General features: G+C 35.9%; 1 protein-coding gene across 2 annotated transcripts; it reads left to right on the top strand.

Moving 5' to 3' along the window:
• Positions 1-1,341: 1,341 nt before the first annotated feature.
• LOC136223063 (uncharacterized) lies at positions 1,342-12,558 on the top strand. 2 transcript variants are annotated; one of them, XM_066010852.1, is made up of 26 exons: positions 1,342-1,707; positions 1,808-1,969; positions 2,744-2,909; positions 3,036-3,152; positions 3,247-3,380; positions 3,478-3,628; positions 4,507-4,574; positions 5,012-5,110; positions 5,215-5,330; positions 5,833-6,007; positions 7,352-7,462; positions 7,532-7,610; positions 7,731-7,874; positions 7,999-8,112; positions 8,693-8,814; positions 8,898-8,980; positions 9,063-9,187; positions 9,268-9,388; positions 9,534-9,671; positions 10,064-10,160; positions 10,271-10,396; positions 11,371-11,463; positions 11,539-11,644; positions 11,730-11,872; positions 11,994-12,068; positions 12,159-12,558. In XM_066010852.1, the coding sequence occupies exons 1-26, from the start codon at positions 1,552-1,554 to the stop codon at positions 12,282-12,284; spliced, it is 3,147 nt and encodes a 1,048-aa protein (XP_065866924.1). In that variant the 5' UTR covers positions 1,342-1,551; the 3' UTR covers positions 12,285-12,558. The 2 variants fall into 2 exon arrangements, with proteins under 2 accessions (XP_065866924.1, XP_065866922.1); XM_066010850.1 differs by having other exon boundaries at positions 3,244-3,380.
• The last annotated feature ends 13,693 nt before the right edge of the window (positions 12,559-26,251 follow it).

Raw genomic sequence — 26,251 nt, 5'->3', positions numbered from 1 at the left:
CAAGAAACCCTAACCGTCTGAAACCCTAACAGGCCGAAACCCTAATCGCCCAAATGGAATAATTGAAATTACAATAAACGAAAAAATAAGCAAACACAAAAGAATTGTTTACCCAGTTCGCCACTCGATTAGAATGACTACGTTTGGGGGCACTACCAAGCCAGGATATTTCACTATAACGAATAAGATGCGGATTACATAGAAAGAGGTTACATTATACTCCTCAAGAAACCCTAACCGTCTGAAACCTTAACAAGCCGAAACCCTAATCGCCCAAAAAAACAACGTCCCGACTGGCCCAACAGGGGCTACCGCCCCCGTACCCCCGTCCAACTCAGCAGCGAGTTGGATCGCTGCAGTTGGGCCTATATATATTAGTCTCCAAAAGCCCAACAATCTCCCACCTGGAGACTAACTCCATCATCTACTTAATTACCAAGGCCAGCTGAAGCCATACAAAGCTTGGCTTCAGCTTCTCTAAGGTTATGGCTTCAGCTTCTCTAAGGTTACAACCTTCAACTTAATTACCAAGGCCAGCTGAAGCCATACAAAGCTTCAGCTTCTCTAAGGTTACAACCTTAGTTAACATGTCTGCAGGATTCTCTGTGCCTGGAATCTTCATTAACTGCAATGTCTTCTCCTTTCCCAACTCACGCCAAACCAGCACGGATTTGTTTTTGGGCTCATTCCCAAAAGGCCTCATACTAATGTAGTTAGTGAACTTCTTTATGAACTATGCAACTCCCTTGTATCTTTCCAATGTGGGACTTGGGTGTATACCCAACACTTTGATGGACAAGTTCAGGAAGCTGGTGATATATTAGGCATTTCTTAATTAACTTTAATTCTAACATTAATTTAGATAAGAGTTTAAAAAAAAACACTAAGTTAGATAAGAATTAATATCTCAATATAATTAGGATTCTAATGATCTAATAATTCAATTAGATAAAACCCCAATATGTAATTCACCTGATTCGAATTAATATGAGCAAATATTTCTTATATTTACATAGAAATTCAACGATCAAATGATCAACTTAGATGTTGTAATTGGCTAGTAAGTTCAATTTAGTCTAAAATTAAGTTCGGACATCAATTTAGCCTTTCAACTTGATATTTAGGTTCAAATAAATCTAAATTGACAGGGATAAAGAAGCAACACATATCAAATAACTACCAATATTATATATATTATATAGTTAGAGGGTAATTTGAATCAAGATGACCAACTTAATTTTGAAACATCTCATTAGTTTTCCAAATAAGATTTCTTGATAACATATTGTAAAATCTCAAATTCTAGGCTTGTTTTGTGTGTTTATTATAGACTACACAGCAATACGATGCCGGTTAGGGCTTTCTCATTCTACCCTACGATATATCATCGTCCCTGTCTTGCACCTACGTCCAAAGCCCCACAAACCCAGCTGCATACCTCCTCCTTACACGCCGTCCTCTCTCTGGTTTGTGCTGTTTGAACAGAACCTCGAGTTGGCCACTCTAGCTCTCTTCTAGCACCTTCGAGTAACACCATTAACGCAAACAACGATGGAAATTGATAAATTACAGGAGACAGTGGACTTCAAAATCTCTGAGTTGTTAAAGGAAGTCCAGGTCGATTACTCTCCGGCATTCACCAAGCTCGTAGACGACACCGTTTCTGTTATTCAAGAATCCATCGACAGAATCCCTCAAGGCCTTGCGGTCTGCCCCTTTTCATCAAAACTCTTTCTATCAATATTTTTTGACTCTTAAGTATGGTTTTGTGAATCCTCGAGATAATTTTTTTTTTTTTGGAAAGCAGGTTACAAGTGATGAAGCTTCAGGTTTTGTCAAGGACATTGGAGCAGATAAAGTGGACTTCAAGTTTAAGAAGCCGAATTCCATTGAAATTGGTGGCAGTTACTTAATAAAATCCATTGCGAAGCCTGATGTTCATGTGGACCTCTTCATTCAGTTGCCAAAGGTACTTGTGGAAGTAACTGAGCTTTTACTATGTGTGTTTGTTTTTTTGACAGTCCTAACAAGTTAGGATTTTTCTGATGAGCATGTGATAAAAGTAAATAGAGAAATAGATTGGCAGTGTTGCTTTTGGTTTATGAGCTCGCTCAACTTTATCCAGCAAAAAATCCCATTTCCTGCTTGAATTAACTAGAGCATTTGCCACAACCAGCTCTATCTTGGCAAAAGAGGAACATTTTTTTCAGTTTGGAGTTTGGCTCTAATTGATAGGGTAAATATAGGTTGACTACTGCATATTACATATCCTTTGGAGCTATAGCTGGTTTTTCCTTGCATCAACATGTGCACTGTGTAAATTAGTGCATAAAGCACAAAAAATGAATGTGAAGTGCAGCAATTTATAGTATAATGCCAGTCTGGCTTAGAACCTAGAATTGAATATTTATAATCTGATGTTAATCTAGATACATGTTAATCTAGTTACATAGCTAGAGAATTAATTCCTGGTTGATTTATGTGGAAGAAGATTGCAGTAGTAGCAACAAAGTAGTTCAAATTTACTAGTGCCATAAAAAGTGGAGATATGTTAATATTGCCTCAATAACCTTGGAACATAAAATTTCACTAGCGGGTGGGTTAGTCTGGGTTTTGGTTCTTACTTCAGTGCTGCTTGGTACTAGTAACAGAAATTTCTAGTAATGTAAGCAATTACATGGTGACTGTATGATAGGTTGTATAATTTTAATTTTTAATATTACACCAATTATTTGATGTACAGGAATGTTTCCATGAGAAAGATTACTTGAATCACCGATATCATGCCAAAAGGTGTCTTTACCTCTGTATTATAAGGAAGTTTTTAAGGTCATCTGTATCAATTGACAAGGTTGAATGGTCATCTTTCCAGAATGAGGCCCGAAAACCTGTATTGCTTGTGTATCCAGGTTCAGCCTTGCTTTCCTGGATTGTTTCTCAATTATGATTTTGTTAGTAAATCTTTGATGTTTACATTCTTATTCTTTAAATCTCTGAATTTATTGATTCATTTTGTGGTGGCGTGGAATGGATAGCCAAAAAGCTTATTGAAGTTCCCGAGTTCTTCGTAAGGATAATTCCTACAGCAAAAACCCTTTTTAATGTCTCGAAGTTGGACTTGAAGCGGAACAATATTCGTGCTTTAAATCAAGGTAGAATATAGTCTTTAATTCATGAATAAGTTTCATTGAGATATATGACAATATCTTTACCAAAATATACTACTAATTTGAAATTAATTAGAAGGGAATCTTCCTTTGCCTACACCAAGATATAACATCAGTATTTTGGAGGACATGTTCTTGGAAGATACTGCCAAATTTCTTAACCAAACTTTTCATGGATGGACGGGATTGAGAGATGCACTGGTTCTTCTGAAGGTCTGCCTGTTGCATAGTTTTTCCATTCAAAGTATAGGTGTTGCTATTTTGTTTGTGGTGACGGAAATGCATTTCTTTTGTTTGCTTCTCTCTCAAGGTTTGGGCTCGACAAAGAAGTTCTATATACTCCCATGATTGCTTCAATGGGTTTCTAGCAGCTGCCATTCTGTCATACTTAGCAACTTATGCAAAGATCAATAATACAATGAAGCCCTTGCAAATATTCCGTATTACAATGGACTTCATAGGTATGTCTAGTTTTTTCTTTCCGAAGATAAAATTCATAGATCTTGTCAATTGTTTTGGAGAATGGATTTTCTTCTATGATTTCATCATTGAAGCTTTTAGTTTATTTCTGAACATTTATATGCTATTGTTAAAGTAAAACTGCAGTGTTCAACAATTGAAATATAATGTTACCACTTAATAATTCATTTTATATGTAGCCTTAATGATTAAATTTTAGATGAAATGACTAAATCTTAAAATTTTATTTATGGATACTGAACTTTGTGTAAATGTTCATTGTGGTCAAATAATCTTGCACTGTAACAATTTAGTCACCCAAGAATACTTTTGTGTAAGTAAGATATTCAATCAATTTTGAGGGGAAACCCACTAGAAAATCTTGTGATACTCACTTCAAGATAGAGCTGTCAATTTTTGACACGACATGATTACCAGAGATAACCCGCTTGACACCATTATCATTTTTGTTGCATTTTATAACATATTAATTATGTAGAGCATATAGATCACATAACATGATCATGACACAACAAATAACACGATCGACTGATTCTAATAGAGAAAATAGAAAAATGAAGTCTTTTTTTTTTTTCTTCAACTTTCATTTAGATTTTGCTATGCCCCATTTTCATATTGTGTCAGTGAATCATGCTATTAGCTGTTTTTCTGTAGCCAGATATGCCTTTTTTTCTTTTTTTTTTTCTTTTCGTCTGTAATAATGAACTTAATATAGCAAATGACACAGAATACATTTTCATCTACAAAGCATTAGATACCACCTAGAAATGATATTTGTTTTTATGCAGTTTTAGAAATTAATAATGGTGTAAACTTAAGTTATATGACAGCAAAAATACGGTCTTTCATTGTTTTGTAGGTAATTCGAAATTATGGAGCCAAGGGATTTACCTTCGCCAGCAACGTGAGGTCAAGGTCTCCAAGGAGGTTTGTTGTTTAATGCTATTTTCTCCTTTTTCTTATTGTATATTTTGAAGTCGTGTGTATTACAATTGCTCCAACCTGGTCCACACGTACCTTAAAGTTGGTGATCAAACCATGTTCAAGTTGACTTTCCATTGTACTGAATGCTGTCTTGCCAGTTGTGGCTCTTGGAGAAAATAACGAAAAGTTGTGGTTTATTTTCTGTGACTTTTATGTCACAATTATGGTTCAGTTATAAAAAAATTGGATGGTCTCTATGTAGAGCCTTTCTGTGAAACTATATTCTGTCATTCAATTTTATTCAAAAGTTCTATCATATCATTCTGAATTTCCATTTACTTGTGGTTTTATTTGTTTATGAATTTTATATCTTGATTTTTTGATGTTGCTTTACCATATGCTGCATTGTTGCTTATTATTACCATGTTCTGGAGATACAGGACAAGTTGCTCTACAAAGAAACATTTCCAGTCGTGCTGTGTGATTCATACACACAAGTCAATTTGGCATTCCGAATGAAAAAAAGTGGGTTCTTAGAGGTACTACGGTTTAATGATTTTTCATGTCAAATATTGTTAAAGAAATTAATCTCTTGTCAAATAAGCCTTATCTGAAGATAATATTCTTTTCTTCAACTTTTCAGCTCCAGAACGAGGCTGCTTTAACACTTCAGTGCTTTCTGAAATCTGGAGATAATGCTTTTGAGGATATCTTCATGACCAAAATTGACTTCTCTTCTAAATATGATTATTGCATAAGGTATTATTTGTTGATCACTTTTCTTTCTTATGGTATGAAGCTATGCTTGAGTAGTGTAGTGTTTCTGTTAGCAAATTATGTTTGCTTTTATTACTGTTTTTCCTACGCATCAAATTTTACTAATTTTTATCAAAAACTTCCTCCTTGTCAATGAATTGAATTATTTCATTGTTCTCCGATAAATTTGGGAGTTCCACCATTGAAGATCTTATGCAGTTAAGATAAAGGAATTGATACTGTTCAATGGATGGTATAAGAAATCTAATCATATGATCAGCTATGAGTTAATGTGATATTTCAGCAACCATGGATTAATCTTTATTGCACCTTGTTTAGGCTAGTAGACAATGTAACTCTAAAACTTATAGTTCCCTTTTCCAATACTTAATGTTGCGAGTAATACATCCACTTTTTTTTTTTTTTTTGTGTTGATGGCCTTGTAATATTTATATGTGCTTTATATTTTTGTTTAATTTTCTTTTTATATGGTTTAATCATTTAGATTGAGCTTAAAAGGAAATAATGAGGTCCATGCTTCGGGATTTTGCTTGGATGATGAATGTTGGAGATTGTATGAACAGAGGGTAGAAAATATTTTGTCCCAAGGACTGAGTGACAGAGCAAAGTCAATTCGTGTTATTTGGAGAAACGTCTATTCAGATTGCAACATTGAAAATGTAAGCTTTAATATATGAAGTTGTGTACATTTTACAATTCACCAAATAATGCTAGTGCATGAACCAGCTTTGTTGAATACAACAACAACAACAACAACAAAGCCTTAGTCCCGAAATGATTCGGGGTCGGCTAACATGACCATCATATAAAACCGTGAAAATCAAGTCGTGTCAGCGACACAAATTCGCTCCCTCCACTCCGTCCTATCCACTACCATATTTTCCTCAATTCCCAATAAACTCATATCACTCTCGATCACCCTCCTCCAAGTTTGCTTAGGTCTTCCCCTACCCCTCACCACTACATCCCTTTGCCACTCTTCGGTTCTCCTAACCGGCGCATCAAGCGCTCTACGTCTCACATGGCCAAACCACCTTAGTCAGTTTTCTCTCATTTTATTCTCAATAGATGTGACCCCTACTTTTGTCCTAATTATTTCATTACGCACCCGGTCCTTTCTCGTGTGACCACACATCCATCTCAACATACGCATCTCCGCCACCGACATCTTATGGATGTGGCAGTGTTTCACTGCCCAACACTCCGTACCATATAACAATGCTCTTTGTTGAATACGCAAACAAAAAATTTAGAAATCATCAGGTTTGTGGATAATTTTTCAATCATATAAATGTGCCAGAAAACAGACAGAACTTTAAGATTCTCCTACCCTGTGACCAAAGTGGTTACTGGTCAGCTTTACTACAAGTACTTAACATATTAATGTCTAGGATCAAAGATGAGGCTATCTTAAAGTGGTATTAGGGTTCAAAACTCACCAACATAATGGTCAAGGAATGTGCAGTATCCTGCTTTCGCATGGATTGTGATTGACATATAGTCTCTATAGAATATTGGAAAATTTCTTACCTGATTGAGGCCACATGATTAAATGCTTGTTTAGGTTCTTTGTTTTGTATCTGGATCACATATAGGTTGGAGGACTAACATAATAATATATGAAAAAATTGTTTGAAAATAAAAGATAACGATTTTATGTTAATCTGTTTTAATATTCTTTACCTTTCCATAATTTTTCATGTCCCATATATGATATAAATGATTAAATTATGGTTTAAGATGCAACTATGCTTTAGTGGCTTTTTGCCTTCCTGTTACCATAAATAAACAGGTGCTGTGACAGGAGAATGCAGCAGAAAACCCCACCTTGCTAGGATTCTATCAAAAGTAATGTGCATCCTTGATATATTGTAGTACAAATTTTGTACATCTTTCCCATGTTCTATGTTGAACAAACCTATCTGCTAAAAGTTTGTATAATAAGAATTGATTGTTTAAGCAAAATGCTTACTTGTCTGCGCTTGAATCACTTTGTGTTTCAGGGGTTATCAGTACTGGATGCAGAGCCACTGCTAATTGGAATTTCAGTTAGCTCTTTAGAGAAAGCAATGAGGGTTGTTGATATTGGTCCAGATGCTGAAAATAAAGAAGAGGTATTCAAAATATTTTTTGAATTATGTAGTCTTTATGTTTTATTCTAATTTAGTAAGATGATGCATTAGGCACTCAAGTACAGGAAGTTTTGGGGAGAAAAAGCAGAACTTCGAAGATTTAGAGATGGTAGAATTGCTGAAAGCACAGGTGAGGCTCCAGAAAGCTTGTCTATTTGATTTGATTTTATTTATTTTTTCATTTATTTGTTTTACTAAATTAGTCGGTATCAATTTGATTAACTCTGACTTTCTTTCCAAAACATCGAAGTATGGGAAACTGATCAGTGGGCAAAACATCTTATTCTGAAAAGAATAATTGAATATGTACTCCTGCGTCATCTATCGCTATCAAAAACCAATGTTGTTCAAGTTGTAGATCAACTTGATTTCTCTCTGCTTGTTGGTGTTGAAGGTATAATAGTTGGACAACTTTGCTGTTAGTTTCTTCGCTTATGTTTGTTCTTTTTTTTTTGTCTTTGGTCTTCTTAATCTTGAAGTATACAAGCTTTTGCAAAAAATAATACCATTTTTCTCAGATCCATTGTCAAGTTCTGCAAGTCTGCTCTCAGCTTTTGAGGTTCTATCCAAGCGCTTGCGTCTTGTTGAAAGCATTCCCTTGAAGGTGTCTAGCGTGCAGCCCTTAGACCCAGGTATATTTTATGAAATTGTCATGAAGTGTTTGTATAAAAAGTGTTGGTAATTTCATTTTTAATTGTTTTATTTTTCTGCATTTTCCTTTGAAAATGTTAATACAAGGAAGTATCCTTTTGGTTCCAGGACAACTATTTTAAATTATATGCTTCCTTTTAGTTTAGATTCGTAATAGTTATATAAAGGGCGGCCCGGTGCACTACGCGTCCCCGCTGAGCGAGGGTCCGGGGAGGGGTCCCACCACAAGGGTGTACTAGGAGCAAGCCTTCCCCTACCAATTTATTTGGCAAGAGGCCGCTCCTAAGACTCGAACGCGTGACCTCTTGGTCACACGACAACAACGTTTTACCGTTGCGCCAAGGCTCGCCCTCTATTCGTAATAGTTATATGTTTCACATTTTTTTTCCTGGGGGTATATTTCACGTGGAGGAAAGGGTCGAGTGTGTACTTCAATGCTAAGATAAGATAGTTATGTGCTTCTGTGTGGAACACGATTTTGATTATGCTTTATGTTTATATGCCTTTTTCTTCATTCTATTCTTCAACAGCTGAATAGCTATAAGACTATGATGTTTCCAGCTTTCAGGTTCACATCTGTCTTCCCTCCAAAACCGCATCCACTAGCAAGTGAACATGGTCATGTTCCAAGATTAAATAAACTAATAACGTCATGCATTCAACCATTGGAAGTGATGATTCAGGCATGATTCTATCAACTATTATCACTTTATATATTTTGCTGATTGACATAGTTTCTGAAGGAATGTTAATTCCTTTGTTTTAGCTGGAAGGTTCTGGGAACTGGCCAATGGATGAGGAGGCAATTGAGAAAACAAAATCTGCTTTTCTTATTCAGATTGGAGAGAGGTTGGCTGCATTGTTTCTTCACTTATAATACATATATGTTTCCTTCAAACATTACCATCTGATGATAATATTATTATGGCAGTCTTCAGAATGCATGGGGGATGGCCTGTAGTGCTTCTGAGGATAATGTGGACATTTTTCTCTCTGGATATGCATTTCGCCTAAAAATTTTGCATGAGAGAGGCTTGAACTTGGTGAAAAAGGAAAGTAAGAAAGCTTCACATATGATTTGTTATTATCAGTCATATCCTTTTAGATGTGAGGTTCTGAACTTACATAACTTGTAGTTGGAAGCAATAGAGTGAAGCGGGTTCCTTCTACAGACAAGAAACTCTTCATTTGTGGCCAGCATTCTAGCATGATTAATGGGTTACTGGGTCTTTACCCAATGTATGGACCTGTTGTTAGGTCAGTACTGCATCCATATTTAAGTTTGTGTTGTGCATTTTACCTTCTCATAATAGGAGATATTATTAACTCTATATCTATTTAACTTTTCCTAATACAAAAGATCATTGACAATATAATTACCATAATAAACTATTTGGTTTAGGCTTGCAAAACGATGGGTTGCTTCGCATCTGTTTTCAGCTTGCTTGGTAGAAGAGGCAGTAGAATTATTGGTTGCACACCTTTTTCTGAAGCCTTTGCCATTTTCTCCTCCTTGTTCACGTATTGTTGGATTTTTAAGGTAATTTTCGCTCTATTTACTTATGCAAGAGCTAATAAACAATCTTAGCTCTCATTAAAAAAACAATCTTCGCTGAGAGGCAAAGATGATACTTATGTCTACCATGATTGTTCCTTCAAATAAGCAATAAAAATGTGAATATTACCTGAGGCAAGAGATTTGATTTCAATGCTATGATTGCTTGTTCGTTTCAAATCTTTCTTTTGGTACTTGAATGATGCTCATGTTGTTCACCTGGTCAGAAAATAAGAAACTATTCTGTCTTCTTCAGTATTTACTTTCTTTTGGCTCCGCATGAGCTTTTATCTATTATAATTGTTTAGAAGGAGATTAATTTAATGAGAGAAGTTTTTGGTTTCTCCATATTGTCATCATATATTTTTTTTGGACAGGTTTTTGCGGCTAATATCTGAGTTTGATTGGACCTTCTCTCCTTTGGTTGTTGACATAAATAATGATTTCACCCCAAATGATAAGAAAGAGATTTATGTAAGTTCTGTCACCGAGTAAATGATCATTTGATATTTATTGGTTTTGTATGCTTTAGTTTTCCTTTTTCTCATTTTGATGGCCAATTTTTACATTTGTTTCTTATTCAGGATAACTTTACATTAAGTAGAAAATGTGGTGAAGAAAATGAGAAAAACAGTAGCCCGTCAATGTTCGTGGCCACATCCTATGACAAGCTTTCTGATGCGTGGACTAGGTTTTCACCAAACTCAGTGGTTAGTTCTTCCCCATTCAATTTGATAGGATATGTTCAACTTGTAATCTTTCCAGGTTTGCCAAAAAGCTTTTCTTTTACTTCAAGGAGCTACTCTAGCAATTTTTTTTTTTTTTTCTATTTCTTAACCTATACCCATCTCTTTTATAATATCAATCATGTCTAAGATATTTAGTGTATTACTAACAAAATTACAAAAATTCTGTTAAAATGCTAAAAACTAAATCTGCTACAAATAAGTTAATCACAATTTTTGTCAAACTGTCTAACATAGTTACCGTGTGTTATTAATATAGTTACAAAAACCCAACAAAAAATGTACGGAACGGCTTCAATTTATCGACAAACTTGTTTGGAAGGTCCTGTCAAATTAGTATTTTCAAATTTTCGGTAGCGCAGGTCTAAAATTGATCTTGTTTGGAAACGTTAGGGTTAAATTTGCATCATTTCACACGTTAGTGCTAAATCTGCACTTATCTTGAAATGATAGAGTAAAATTTGGCCCTTATCCCCCCAAAAAATAGTAGGGACATGTGGCAAGAATGGCCAATTCAGTCTAAATTTAATGTTTTTTTACGAGTGTCGTGTTTGATTGGACCTGCTACAGAATAGAAGTACATGGATATGTTTGGATAACAAAGTCAGATTTGGGGTAAATTGGCGTTCAAGTACAAATTCAAGGGCTAAATGCAACTCATAACTTTTTCTTTAATAAGTGACCATTGGGCATTGGAAAGCCTATCCGCAACTGTTAAGTGTCACCATTTGCATTTTGAGAAAATTCTTTTTGTTTAAGCTAAAGTTGATGAATTCCTTTGAAGAACATTGAATTGAACTTTCCAAAATTTCTCACATTTACTAAAATAGCTCAAAATACTCTATACTTGACATTTGTGATCATAATTTGTTTTTGCAATTCATATAGAAATACGACTTATAAATATATATATATTTTGACATTTGTGGATGATAAAGGAACTTAAGAGGCTGGTGGCCTATGCTCGTAGTGGCACAAACCTTTTGAGCAGACTGATATTGGAGGATCAAACCCATTCATATAAATGGGAGGTGAGTCAACATGCTTTCCGAATGGCTCATGATTTCTGCCAATAAATAGTTACAGTATATCTTTTCATCTTGTAGTGCCTTTTCCGAACCCCTCTGAGCAACTATGATGCTGTAATACTACTTCATGCGGACAAATTGCCTTATCCTCAGCGTCTTCTCTTCCCATCGAACATAGACCAAGGTACACTTATAGGAAGGTGCTAGATATTATCATGGATGATCTTTATTTTGGTACCAAATATCATAATGTCGCCTGGATTGGACAGGGAGGCTTGTTGCTCGTGGAAGTGCCAGCAAAGCTTTCCATCCCTTTATTTTGCCAGGAGACATGAAGAGTAGCTCAGATGAATTAAAAAATAAGCTAATGGTGAACTTTGATCCCTTGAGGTGTTACATTGGAGATATACAGGCAAGTATTATAGAACTCAATAACTGTAAAGATAATTTTAAGGATTGGCTGCTCCAGCCGTAAACACGCTTGGGGTATTTTTGACCATCAATCCTTTTGCCTTATGTTGTAATATGTGTAGGAAGAGTTCAAAACATTGAAGTTATGGTATGATTCTTTGGGAGGTGATGCTATTGGACTAACATGGGATGCAAAGGTAATTGAATGTTGTCCATAAGATCGTTGATGCATGTATATATGATTTACTCTCAAATTTGAATCTCTTTATTTTATTTTATTGTTTCAGAAAAGGAAACGAGATGAAGAAAGTGAAGTCGAAGACCCGATTGGTCTTTTGAAAGCTGTAGGTGAAGCTGGGAAAGGGTTTGTGAGAAGTGTATATTATCTTAAGACCCCGAGGCTTTTGAACTGAGTTATAGGTAAAATTTTGTGCTGTAACCATTATTTCATTTTATATAGGAGAGAAAACGATTGCAGATTGCAAATTTTTGTAGAAAAAATTAAAGTGATATTTTGAGTGATAGAACACAAAATAGGCATTTTGATTTGTATAGAAGCCATGACGTCCCATTTTAGTTTAGTAAAAAAATTTTGAAATTTTTTAACTATTAGATAAATGTATCCTTTCCTAGTTGAAATACTGAAACGATCTAGTTGGTTTAGTAGATTCTACATTGCCTATGGTACTCACAAGTCTATACAACTTACTCTATGCAAACTTTTAAGTTTTCTTCTTGCACCTGAACGTGCAATTTATTGTCTCTCTTCCTTTTAAAGGGTCTTTCCAAGAAAATATTTTTGTTCCAAATTAGTTTTAGTTTTAAAGAAAGATAAAAATAAAGAGAACAATTTTTTTTTTGAGAAAAAAGAAAACATTTAATAGCTTTTCCAGTTTATTCTTGTATTAAGGGAAGAAAGATTAAGACCTTACTGAGTGGAGTTGAGTTTTGACCCTGACCTTAGAATTAAACTTCACCCCAATAAAGGAGACAGCTTCATTCCACCACAAACCAAGAAATTGTCATTGAGTTTCGATCGTCGATTTGCCAAATGCCACCTTCTAGTATTTTAAATTACATTAAAACTAAGTTGTGATGATGTTTAAAAATTGACAACTAATGACATTTTCTGTAGTTTTAAAAAATTACATTTATATTGATAAAACATCCCCTAAATTAAATCATAAATCATAAATCATATTAGCCTTAATTAGCTATATATAGACAAAGGAGGCATGTTCTTGCCAAATAGAACAGATAATGGCATTATGTAACTCACGTCTCTTTGGGTAAAAAACAGCAACCATTAAGGACTTTTGATATTCTTCTCCAAATTGTCCAACAAAGGTGAAAAACCCTCGACCTAGTGCCTATGAAATGTAGAATCTTGGGTTGTAGTTTTGACCTTCATACAAATTTCAAAAAAGGGTTCAGATCTAAGAGAGAGAGAGAGAGTCACATCATTGGGAATCTTTTTAATCGAAAAAGAAGTTGTACAACCAAGCTTAACCCGATAATAACCAAGGTGGGAAATCGGCAAGAACAAATTATCAGAAGTTACATTAGAATGAATCAAAATTTAAAGAATCAGATTAGGATCTTTCGGGTATCAACACAGTCACACCAATTGGATATTCCAATCAGAACAAGAGTCATTAATCAGGGAGGAAACATATTCGGATGGAGCAACATCATGAAAAGAAAGAGCTTGACCGCAAGGTAATCCTAGAACTCACCGCGAACCAAGAAATTCTAATTGAGTTTCTATAGCAAATCCTTCATATGTCACCTTCCAGTATTTTAAATTACACCATTAAGTTTTGATGGTGTTTAAAGTTAACAATCAATGACGTTTTTTTTTTTTGTAAAATATTACATGTATATCAACAAAACATAGTTTCGAAAATCAAAACCATAAACTATAGGTTGACATGATTTGATAGTTCATGAACTAAATTGATGTTGAAGTTCATTTACACAACTACAATTTAATTTGGGAGGATGTGTTTGTCTGTACGTAAATATAATTTTTTTAAAAGATAAAAATTGTATTGATTGTCAGGAGAACGCTGTAATTTAAAATAATGTGTTTTGTTAACAAAATATACCACATGCATATTTGTAAAAGTTTACAAATAAGGCAATAATATACATTTTTTAATATTATACTTATTTAAATATTTATCATTTATTATTTCTAAAATAATATTAAATTTAGATCTATAAAAAAAAAAAAAAGAGTATGAGAGCCAAGAACATTAAAAAACTTGAGCTTCCCCCTGTCTATTAGAAATAGAATAAAAATTCTGTTAAAAAAAAAGAAATAGAATAAAAATATCATAAATCTTAAATTGTTAACGACAAACTATTTTTTAGTTTCATTCATAGTCATTTTGTCTACAAACCAGCAAAGACACACCATAGATGCCACATGGATAGTAAGTCATTAGAAAATTAAAAATTAAAATGTTATTTTTTAGAGTAAAATATAAAACTAGGTCAAATGGGAAGTCCATTTACATATTTAACCAATTTACTCAACTTACTACATATCTAGATTCATAATACCTCTAACCTTTCCACTTCCCCCCTTACGCGAACGTTCTCTCTCCCTCTTCTCCTAAACGGTTGGTAGCTCCTCCATTAATGATTCCAAGACTTTTGATCTTTCTATCTTCCTTTAAATTGCACGAAATCTGCACCATTTCTCCAAATCACAATGCATTTCTCTTCTTCCTCTCTTCATCTCTTGATTCTGCAACTTCCTAATCCTAGAAAACGAAGCCATGGTTCTTCATCTTCCATTTTCTGCTCGTTTCTTGGTTTCTTTCTTCTTGTGACCATCGAAGACATGACGATTCTACGTTATTTTCATCGTTTTTCCCAGTTTATCATATTGTTTTCATCGAAAAATGTAAGTATATACTGTTTTTTCTGCGTTTTTCCCATAAATCCACTTAGCATATGCGGTTTTCGCGAAGTCTGTGGGGAGAAATTTATTGATTTCATTTCACGAAACGATGATTACGCGAAGTTTGCGAGGTAATTCGATAAATTTCTCTCGCATACTCTACGAAATCATTGTTTCGCGAAGTCAGAGCGTCACATTTCTCCTCGCAGACTCTGCGAAATCATTGTTTTGCGAAGTTAGAGCGACACATTTCTTCTCGCAGACGTCGCGAAATCATTGTTTCGCTAAGTAAAATCACCTCTTCCTTGCACATTTATGTTCGTATACTTAGCGAATCCTCGTTTCGCGAAGCCAAATCTTCATCTTTTCTGACTAATACGATTAAATTTTTCTGAAGGTGGCTGAATACATAATATTCATTCCTGGAAGCCGTCATGATGGGGTGCCATGGGAGACATCCATTCCAAAAGGCCTGGACTTCCAACCATCGGTTGTGAATAGGAGTCTACACCGTGGGACAGGTCCATCCCTCTGGTGAATAAGAGCCTATGTATCGTGAGACATCCATCTATCGGTGGTGAATAAGAGCCTATGTATAATGAAGTGATTTGTTAGGAGTTTTTTGTGGCAATCTTATTCTGTACAGTGACACACATCCATCCATCAGTATTGAATAAGAGTCTATGTATTATGAAGTGATTTGTTAGGAGTTTATTGTGGCAATCTTGTTGTAAATTTTGATAATGTTATGATTTTAATGTTAGAATCTGTTGTTGTTTAGCATTTTTTGTTATATACCACTTCGCGAATTAGCTTCAAAACACATCCAGACTTCGCATATGCTAATTAAATTCATCAAGTAAACCAAACATTAGCTTCGCAGGCTTCGCATATGATCGAATCTGCGAAGTCAGACGGGAGGGAGACAGACGCGCGTAAATATTGAGGTTATAATGGGAAAGTCACATAAAATCAGTCTAGATATGTAGTAGGTTGAGTAAATGGGTTAAATATGTAAATGGACCTTCCATTTGACCTATTTTTGTAGTTTACCCTATTTTTTTCCCACATGTCAAAATTTTGATGGAATTTTTTTTCTAAATGATGAGATAATTATGTCATCTATGTGACATTTTTAGCAAATGAATTTATTGGTTTCCGGACAAAAGGACTATGAGCAAAAATAAATTTAAATGATGAGATGTCCGGGAGAATTAAAGAATGAATATTGAAATGTTATTTTAGAGATAGTAAAGTTGTTGTTAGTGAGTTTTTGAACCTTCAAAGGTTCATGAATGTTGACATGCACCTTAATAACCAAATGAATCTGGTCATTCACTGTTAGATATATGCTTATTAAATGTAAGCTGTAGGATGCTTTCAATCTTCATCATATGATTCTAATAAGTCTATATCTAATGGTGAATAACCAAATATTACATGGTCATTAAGGTCCATGTGATCAAAACCGTCAAGGGTTTTGGTGAGTGTTCACAAATTTTATAATTTTTTGTTTGATAGTACAAATTTTATAATTTTGATTTTAGGAATAATACTTTTCATTTCTTTGGATGTAGATATAATTCACCAAATCACATAAATAATGTGTTTTGATTTTTGAGTTATCTTGTTTTTTTTTTCCATATATTAAACTTGTTTAACTAATTTAATTCCTAACATTTTCTAATAAAAATAATAATAAAATTTATCACATAGTATGATTGAAAAAGGTGCTAAGTGATACGAATGAATATGTGTGATAGTGCTCAAACGATGACAACAACTCCTTCCATGTCCGATGTAAGACAAAAAAAAGGATTAAGATGAGATCATTGATTGGCGACCCTATTCTGATTTTTAAATTAGCAGAGTTTAGGATGAGAGCACTAAGAAATTGAGAGTAGTAATTATAATAAATGTTTGTATGTACCTAGATTACGAAGTCACATTCTATTTATAGGGAGCTAGGGGTAAATATGGTAGTCGGATCCAACTATCCTCATTGTTTTGTACGTCCCTATTGGCTTAGGATGAGGAACATGTATCCTGATAGTATTTGTATGGCGTCAGATGTCCTTCCTTTCGGTTCTTAAAGATCTTTAATGCTTTGGTTGTCGTATGTCTTGTGGGGCCTCATTAAGGAATGTTCAACATTCTATAGATGCTTAATCACCCGTATGTCTTTTTTTTTTTAAATTTGGAATTTTTTACATTCTCAGTAGGTGATAGTGCGTTGCCCCAAAACATTTTCATCCCTAGTAGGCGTGCAGTCTTTTTGTTTATAGGCATCATTCTCACAATTACTTAATGGGATGCGCCACATGTATTCCTAGGCCCTTAACCTAGATGAAAATAGGCGGAGAATAATTGTGAGTTCCAAGGAGCAGCATACTTAAGGTCTTTTATTTTGAAGGCGATGTTTCATCCATCCTCCAGTAAAACTCTATAAAAGGAGAACTAAGCCGACAAATTTCCTTTTTTCGACTTTATATTTCTTCCCAACTCTAGCACTTTCTCCAATTCTCTAGAAATTTTAAGTTTAAAACTTTCTCTTCTGGTTTTTCTTTTGTTGTATGAAAGTTTTGAGGCGAGAGAACTCTCACAACCCAAATAAGCTTGTCATAGTTCTTCTTTTAGTAATTCAGAAATCATGCCTCATAGAAAATATATTCAGAAGAACTCTGACAAGGGTAAGAAAATGATGATAGAGATGAAGAAGAACCCTAAATCCTGGGTGCAATGTCCATCCAGATAACGCTCTAACTTAGAGGATATGTCTGTCAAATATCCATAACTTAACCAGATGGATATGCACCTGCCCGATCCCGACCAACACATTGATTGTGGATATATCGATGATGAAGATGAATTTGTCAGAGTTTGTCCAATTTCTATAAAATGACATATGATTCCATCTCCCTAACCCTATTGTTGCGATTTTAGATGAATTTCAGTTGTGACCTTGCTGGCTGTCACATCTAATGCTTGGCTGGAATTGCTCACTCTTAACAAGTTTTGTTCGGATTTAGGTCTGATATTGATTGGGGAAATTATCCGTCAATTTTGGAAACCCATAAGGAGAAAGAGGAAAGATGTCTACTATTGGACTATGAGAGGATAAACCTCGGGGCACCGAAGACCCGCGTTCCTATCCGATAAGGTAGACAACATTAAAGGTTTCAAGGAAAAGTGGTTTTGGCTAGGTCTAAAGCAAGGTTCTCGTAATAATTCATATTTGGAGGGCTTCCCTTTTAAAACTTCATGGAATCCAGATCCAACCAACAAAAGGACATGGCAAAAGCCGCTTAACCGTGGAGGATAAGAGGTCTTTAAGGGAGATTTTGGCTTTCCCCAAAATCTGGCATTGGACTGGTATGTTCGAGATGATCAACAAAGAGAGTTTTTGTGTTGTGATGTCACACCCAACCCTAACCGGCATCAGGAGTGAAGGGAAGACAAGATAACGCACGCATGAGTCTAAAAACCGAACCTATTTTATTTAGACTATCTAAATTTTATTTATTTATTTGGCTTGGACTTGATAATTCGATCAAGCTTACTACGTATCCCGACTGCAACGTCACTTAAAATTTAAAACGGGAATCAAAGCCACATAGTTCTACTTCGATACTTCTATCACATTCACTATGATCCATGTTTCATGTCCCTAACTTAACGTAATAAAATTACCTTGAGATTAATTATCTAACTAGGACTTGGCCTACTTGACCAAATCAGTTCATTAATACAATCATTTAGTTCTTTTTACTCTAACAAATTAGATCAGATATTTAGTGTTCGGTTATGTTTCACACAACCGCTTCTTATAGCCATTTTTTGAAGGTAAATTATCTCTTATAGCCATTTTTTGAAGGTAAATTATCTCACCTTTTTAAGACACAGTAATTAGCAAACCAAAACTGAGCAACCTTGTAACTAGATGAATTACTTGAATTACATGATTTCTTGAATTTTTCTGGTCTTATATGTAGCATATTGAACATTAATAAGATGTGTTAGCTTCTGATCATAAAATTTAAGAAATGGTTTCAGTCCATTCAAACTCAAAAACAGCAAAATTAACTATCCATGATATGCAGAAATAAAAGGACTTGAAATTAAATGTACTCAAGAGAAAAATAAATCACCAATCATGCCATTTCCAAGTAAACAAGCAACAAACACAGGCTCCATGAATAGTTCATACTTTCAAAATTTTAACCAACAAAATGCATAAAGCAAAACATTGGAGTAAATTACACCAATCGTACCTGAACCCAACTCACACTTTGGTACCTGAATTACATTTCGTCCCAAAAATATACCCTAAGTATGGGTGACTGGACAATTATGTGCGTTTAGCCGGTTTTCGCTGGTCAACGTCTGTTTGACCATTTCTAACTTAAAAAGAGTGGGACCCACTTAATATGTTGAACGTAAAAAGACAAAAACACCCCTATTCATTTCCCTCCATAATTGCCCACATATTTCGAGCACCTTCTCTCTCCTTAGTCCACTCGAAACGTCATTCAACAAACTTCTCTTTCTCTCTATTCGAACTTCCTTTCTTCTCTTGCTCTCTTCCATTCGAAACCCATTTGATATGGCCAACGCAAACACCATGAAACTTGTAAAAATTTATACTGAATATCATAAATTAGCCATTAAAGAGGCGGTGTGAAGCGCATGACGAAGGAACACACTTCTGGAAGATCGTATTGATAGAGGTATGCATGGGTGATGGAGTTGCGATTTTAGTTTCTGACCTAACTTGCTTTTGATTTTTTTTATCTGGTCTTTTTATATTCATCGGTTGTATTTTTATAGTTGTTCATTTTTTGCAGAATCGTATATTTCGTGAAGTTTGAAGAAAATATGGACTTCCCATGTAAGTTAACGACTGTATGTGATTGAAAGTCTTCATTTTGTTGAGTTTGATTCATCAGAGCTTTGTTTTTATGGTTATTGTTCATTGATGCTCTGTTTTTTTGGTTGCGATTAATGTTGAGCTTTGTTTTAAGAAGAAATTTTCATTGATGCTCTGTGTTGTTGGTTTTAATTCATGGAGGCTTTGTTATCTTGGTTATTATTTATGGAAGCTTTATTTTTTTGGTTGCGATTAATGTTGAGCTTTGTTTTAAGAAGAAATGTTCATTGATGCTCTGTTTTGTTGGTTTCGATTCATGGGAGTTTTGTTTTTTTAGTTATTATAATGGGAAGCTTTGTTTAGTTATGGATGCCCTGTGTTGTTGGTTTTAATTCATGGAGGCTTTGTTATCTTGGTTATTACTTATGGAAGATGCATGCTTTTTTGGTTATTATTTATGGAAGCTTTGTTTTTTTGGTTATTGTATGCTCTGTTATTATGGTTTTCATTCATGTAAGCTTTGTTTGTCAACTGTGTTAACTATGTTCATTTTTTTCTGTAATTGTAGACCCAGAACATGGGTACTTTGATATAATGCTCCATTATAATGGAAGGTTGAAGGGATACGCATATGTGGATGAAGACACCTTCATATGGACAGATTGCCATTGGGATAGGCTATCCCTGGTGGCAATAGATGCGAAATTGTTGAGCTTGGGATGTGAAGGAACTCTCCAGTATTTCTGGAAGTGTTATACGGATCCATTTACTGATGAGTGGTTGAAGCCCTTGGGTAGTGACGTGGATGTCTACCATATGGCATTGGCTGGAGTTGAATGTGCAGAAATTGATTTATATGTGAAGACACTGACAATGGAAGACATAGAAGAAGCATTGGATGTTGGGAGGAGTGGTGTAGTGATAAAAGAGATTGGGGAAGGGAATGAAATTGTAGGGTTTAAGAAGACGAAGGCAATGGGTAAGCCTAAGATGTGGGGGAGTATCCAATGCTTAGAATTTAATAACGAGGCTTGTGAGGCTAGTGGGGCTGGTTTTGAGGCTGGTGGGGTGGTGGGGCTAGAGTTGAGGAAGATATGGTTGGGGCTGAGGTTGAGAATAGTGGGCCTGGAGGTGAAGATGTGGTTGGGGCTGGTGGGGCTAGAGTTGAGGAAGATATGGTTGGGGCTGAGGTTGAGAATAGTGGGCCTGGAGGTGAAGACGTGGTTGGGGCTGGTGGGGCTAGAGTTGAGGAAGATATGGTTGGGGCTGAGGTTGAGAATAGTGGGCCTGGAGGTGAAGATGTGGTTTGGGCTGGTGGGGCTAGAGTTGAGGAAGATGTGGTTGGGGCTGGTGGGGCTAGAGTTGAGGAAGATATGGTTGGGGCTGAGGTTGAGAATAGTGGGCCTGGAGGTGAAGATGTGGTTGGGGCTGGTGGGGCTAGAGTTGAGGAAGATGTGGTTGGGGCTGGTGGGGCTAGAGTTGAGGAAGATGTGGTTGGGGCTGAGGTTGAGAATAGTGGGCCTGGAGGTGAAGATGTGGTTGGGGCTGAGGTTGAGAAAAGTGGGCCTGGAGGTGAAGATATGGTTAGGGATGGAGGTGAACATGGTGGTGTGCACAGGTTTCATGCATTTTGTGAAACTGCAAATGTTGCTGGAGTTGAATTCAATGACAACCCCTACGAAGGACATGTTTATGAGGGGGATGTTAATGAAGGGGATATTAATGAAAATGATGTTAATGCATGGGATGTTAATGTAGCTCCTACCAATCAGGATAATGAGGATGACTTTGTAGATCCTGATTATGTGATGGAGGATGATGATGAAGATTTAGTTGAAGGAGTTAATGATGCAAGGACAGGGAGGCCTAAGACTAGAGGTAGACCATTTGGTACTGGGGTTTATGTGGGTAGTAGTGGAGTAGATCATACCATGGATTTTGAAATTGGTGATAATGACTCAGAATACGAAAATTCAGATGAATTGCACACTGATAGTGATTCAGAGACAGATATGGGAGGAAGGCCAAGATATCCAGAGTTCAATGCTGAAAGGGATATGAATGATCCACAATTCCAGATTGGGATGTTGTTTGATAATTCAAAACAGTTCAAGGATGCTTGCAGGAATCATGGCATTAGAAACAGATTCCAGTTGATATTTAAAAAGAACACGAGTGAAAAGGTTGAAGCTGTATGCAAGGGTGTAGTCGGTCCAGATGCAAGCTGTCCATGGCGTGCATATGCATCAAAAGTAGATTTCAAGGACCCAGACAACCCTACTATGTTACTGAAAAGTGGGCATTTTGTGCATGAATGCTGCAAGATCTATTCTAACTTCCACCTAACATCAAAATGGCCGGCCAAAAGATATTTGGAAGATTTTAGAAGTGACCAAGATTGGAAGGTTCAAGCACTAATAGATCATGTCCAAAGAAGTATGCAGTTGACAGTTGGGAGAATGAAGGGCTACAGAGCAAAATGTTATGCTCTTGAAATGATTAATGGGGATGAACGAAGCCAATATGACAAGATGTACAGGTTAGTACATGTGCATTGAATCAATATATATATATATCTTTGAAGTTTGTCTGATTGTATATGCTTTCTGATTATAAGTACATGGCTGAGATCCTTCGCTCAAATCCTGGCAGTACAGTTAAAGGGAGATGGAAGGATGAAAGATTTAGGGGCATGTATATCTGTCTAACTGCACTGAAGGAGGCCTTTAAATATGGATGTAGGAAGTTTATTTCACTTGATGGGTGCTGGCTAAAGGGCTTATTTGGTGGTCAATTGTTGTCTGCAGTTGGTATAGACCCCAATGATTGCATATTCCCAATTGCATATGCAATGGTTAAAACTGAAAGTAAAGAGACGTGGACATGGTTTCTAGAGATCCTAGCAGATGACTTGGGAATTGAACATAGCCAAGAATGGACCTTTATGTCCGACAGACAAAAGGTTTGTAATTTAACAACCCATTATATGTAGTTCAACACTTTGTTTCATAGAACTTAATTTGTTATTATATTACAGGGGTTAATTGGAGCTGTCGAACTGCTCTTCCCAGAGGCTGAACATCGACTATGTGTGAGACACATGTACACGAACTTCAGAACCAAGTTTAAAGGGAAAGAATTGAAGGATCTGTTGTGGAATGCAGCAAGAGCTCCTTATATGGCAAAATTGCAGGAATGGCTGAACAGAATTAAAGAAAGGTCCCCTGAAGCTAGAGAGTGGTTGAGACAAAGACCTAGTGAGCATTGGGCAAGGGCTTGTTTCACTGAGAGGAGTCAATGTGACATGTTGTTGAACAATCTATGTGAGTGTTTTAACAAGTACATATTGGATGCAAGGGACAAAGGGATCATTACAATGTATGAAATGATCAAGTTAAGGCTGGTGAGAAGGATGAAATCAAAATCAGATAAAATGAAGATGTATAAGAAGAAATGATGCCCTAAAATACTAAAGAAGCTTGAGGTAAACAAAGATTTTGCCAAACATTTTGATGCTGTTTTTTCTGGGGTTCCAAGGGTGCAGGTTAAAGGTTTAGGGGATCAGTATGTTGTCAACTTGGAAGCTAATGAATGTACCTATAGAAGGTGGCAATTGACTGGTATCCCATGTTTTCATGCCATTTCAGCCATTATTGGGCAAAATCAGTGTGCTGAAGATTATCTTGCTGAGTGCTATTCTGTGGAAACATATCTGAAGGTTTATAGCCATTTTATTGAGCCTACAAATGGTATGGATCAATGGCCTGAGGTTGAGGAACCTGTTCCTATTGTGCCTCCATCCCCAGTTAAAACAAAAAGAGGGAGAAGAAAGAAGGCAAGAAGAAAGGATCCTGAAGAATTGGAAGTGGCTAAAGCTAGGGGCAAGTTAGGTCGTAGAGGCCTAATTAAAATGAGTTGTGGCAACTGCGGGAGTACCTCTCACAATAGGAGGACGTGTAAGGCTACATCTGCTCCACATGTATGTTATTTAAACTGTATTGCTTAAGTTTATTGCGTGAAAACAACTTCTTATGACATTTTATTATGTGTGTAGTCAAAGAGGCAGAGGACTGCACAAACCACTCAAAACACAACCACAACTGCATGTGGAACACCTGCTCCCCCCCAAACCGTGCGTTGGATGATGGATGTAAGTTATTCTTAAACTAATAACTTATGTTGGATGATGGCTTTAATTGCATATGCAAAATGTAACATACTATATGCATACAGGGTTCAAGCCAGTCTGGTGCACCAACACAGAATGCAGCCATGAACGTTGCTGCGCAATCAGACCATCCTAGTCAAGCTAGTAGTTCTACACCATTTGTTGCACCAAGACAGAATGCACCCAGCAGGCCTCAGACTAGGAGTTCTGCATCAAATGTAAATAGAAGACCTCATACTAGGAGTGGTGCAACAAGCCAGAGCCAACCATGGAGATGAATTTACATATGTGTTTTTTTGTTTTGTGGGAACTTCCCATGTGAAATATGCACATTTTGAGTGCTAGTTTTTGGGAATGTCTGTGAATCTTTGCAGTGTTTTGTGAATTTGTACATTGCACAAACATGCATATTTTGGTCCCTTTTTTGAAGCTTTTGTGAATCTGTAAAAAGCACTTGATATATGCAGATTCTGGTTCCTTTTTTTGGATATAGTTCAAGCAGGTTTTATTGTCGCCTCTGTTGTTATATTTATGGGCAATTTTTTTGCTGAGTTTATGCCCTGCATTGTAGTGTTCAATTTTGCACAATTTTGCTTCACTTACCCAACTACAAAACTCCAATTACTTCAATTAACCAAATCCAAAACTCCAATTACTTCAACCAAATTACTTAAGTTAACCAAATCCTGAACTCCAGGTACACAATATTAACAATTTCCATAAATCATTACTTCATTTCTTGCAATTAACCAAATCCAAGTACATTCATAACATAAAATTAACTACATTCATAACTTCAGACATAATAAACTATCCTTTCTCACTACCAATTACACGAAAATTAAGCCAACACATACACAAACCATAAAACCAACCCAAAGCAAACAATATACTTAAAAACACAGTTGCATCTTCTCTCATTAATCCTTGTTCTTTCATTCACCAGCATGTCCTGCAATTCACCTTCTCTTTCTCGCCCCATTTCCCTGTCACGTGCCATCTGAGCTTTCAATACCTCACATTCTCTCTCAATTCGATCCAGCTTTCTCAGAAGCCCGAGGATAATTGATTTTTCTCTTTCGTTCATTGGAGGGTCACGCCACTCAAAGAAATTACAAGCGTTCGGTTTCTGAAAAATAGTTCAAAATCAATATCAGAGTTCTACACACATATAGAATGAGAGATGGAGAAATATGTAGCTATACACTTACCCCGAAATTTCTGCAATTGAAATACCTCCTACCAGGATTCGCATTACTCCAAGAAGTTGTACAAGGGGCTTGCGTTCCGCAGTGGCAAATCAAACTTCCAGCGCTATACGAGTCCGCCATGTTTAATATTCTGAGAAAAAATTAGGGTTCTTGATTTTGTGTTCTATGGGCGTAAATGGCGAAGGAGATAGAGAGAGAGAGAGAGCGAGAGAGAGAGCAACGAACAATTAGTGAGAGAAGGCCAGTATTTTAAGGAGAGAGATAGAGAGAAATAAGCTGTATTTATAAAGCCATTTTTTGGGTATCGATTGGGTTAAGGGTATTTTTGTATTTTCGTGTGGTTTGGGACCCATTTATAATTGTCACATGGGTCAAAGAAGCGTTGACCGGTCACTTCCCGGTCACACACACATAATTGTCCAGTCACCCATACTTAGGGTATATTTTTGGGACGAAATGTAATCCAGGTACCAAAGTGTGAGTTAGGGTATAGTTCAGGTACGATTGGTGTAATTTACCCCAAAACATTGCATCAAAGAATGAAGGTCTGTCAAGGAAATCACAAGATTAAGCAATTAAATGACAGGAAATGAGAAGATCCACTATATCCAAAGCCAAACGTTGGATCCTTCACATATCAAAATCAAATTAATCTATATTCACTTACACAAATTCCAGCAATCAAATGAAAATTAACATTTACTAACTCATGAATTAAGCATGAAGAGATTGCGAGGTCCGTAAACACATGAGACTCAAAAACGCATATAAATAAAGAGTGAGACCAACAGATACCTTGAAACATTCCTCAAAAGAACACTCATACATATGTCGTCATAAAGAGTGATAAAAATGAATTTTTGGGGTCGCCATAGCGAGAACCACATAGATAAAAAGAAAAGGAAGTGCAATCCGTTCATTTTCCTTTTTAACTGTTCATATATATATATATATATATATATATATATATATATATAATTGTAACATTAAGACTCCTTTTAGATAAAGATCAAAATCCCCAAAATCATGAACACATTTTCCGGAAATCAGGAACACATAGTTGAATCGCACATATATAAATATGCTAGAATCCCAAACTACGAACTAAGATTACTCAAGCCCCCAAGAACTTCCAAAAACTCACTAAATCAAATCACATAAATCAGACCGATCATTGAATCCTTATACTCGAATTAATTATGATGAAAGACTGTTTAAATCCC

This window comes from Euphorbia lathyris, chromosome 3, assembly GCF_963576675.1.
Source record: "Euphorbia lathyris chromosome 3, ddEupLath1.1, whole genome shotgun sequence".
Classification (NCBI taxonomy): Eukaryota; Viridiplantae; Streptophyta; class Magnoliopsida; order Malpighiales; family Euphorbiaceae; genus Euphorbia; species Euphorbia lathyris.
This window is presented reverse-complemented; position numbering and strand designations above follow the sequence as displayed.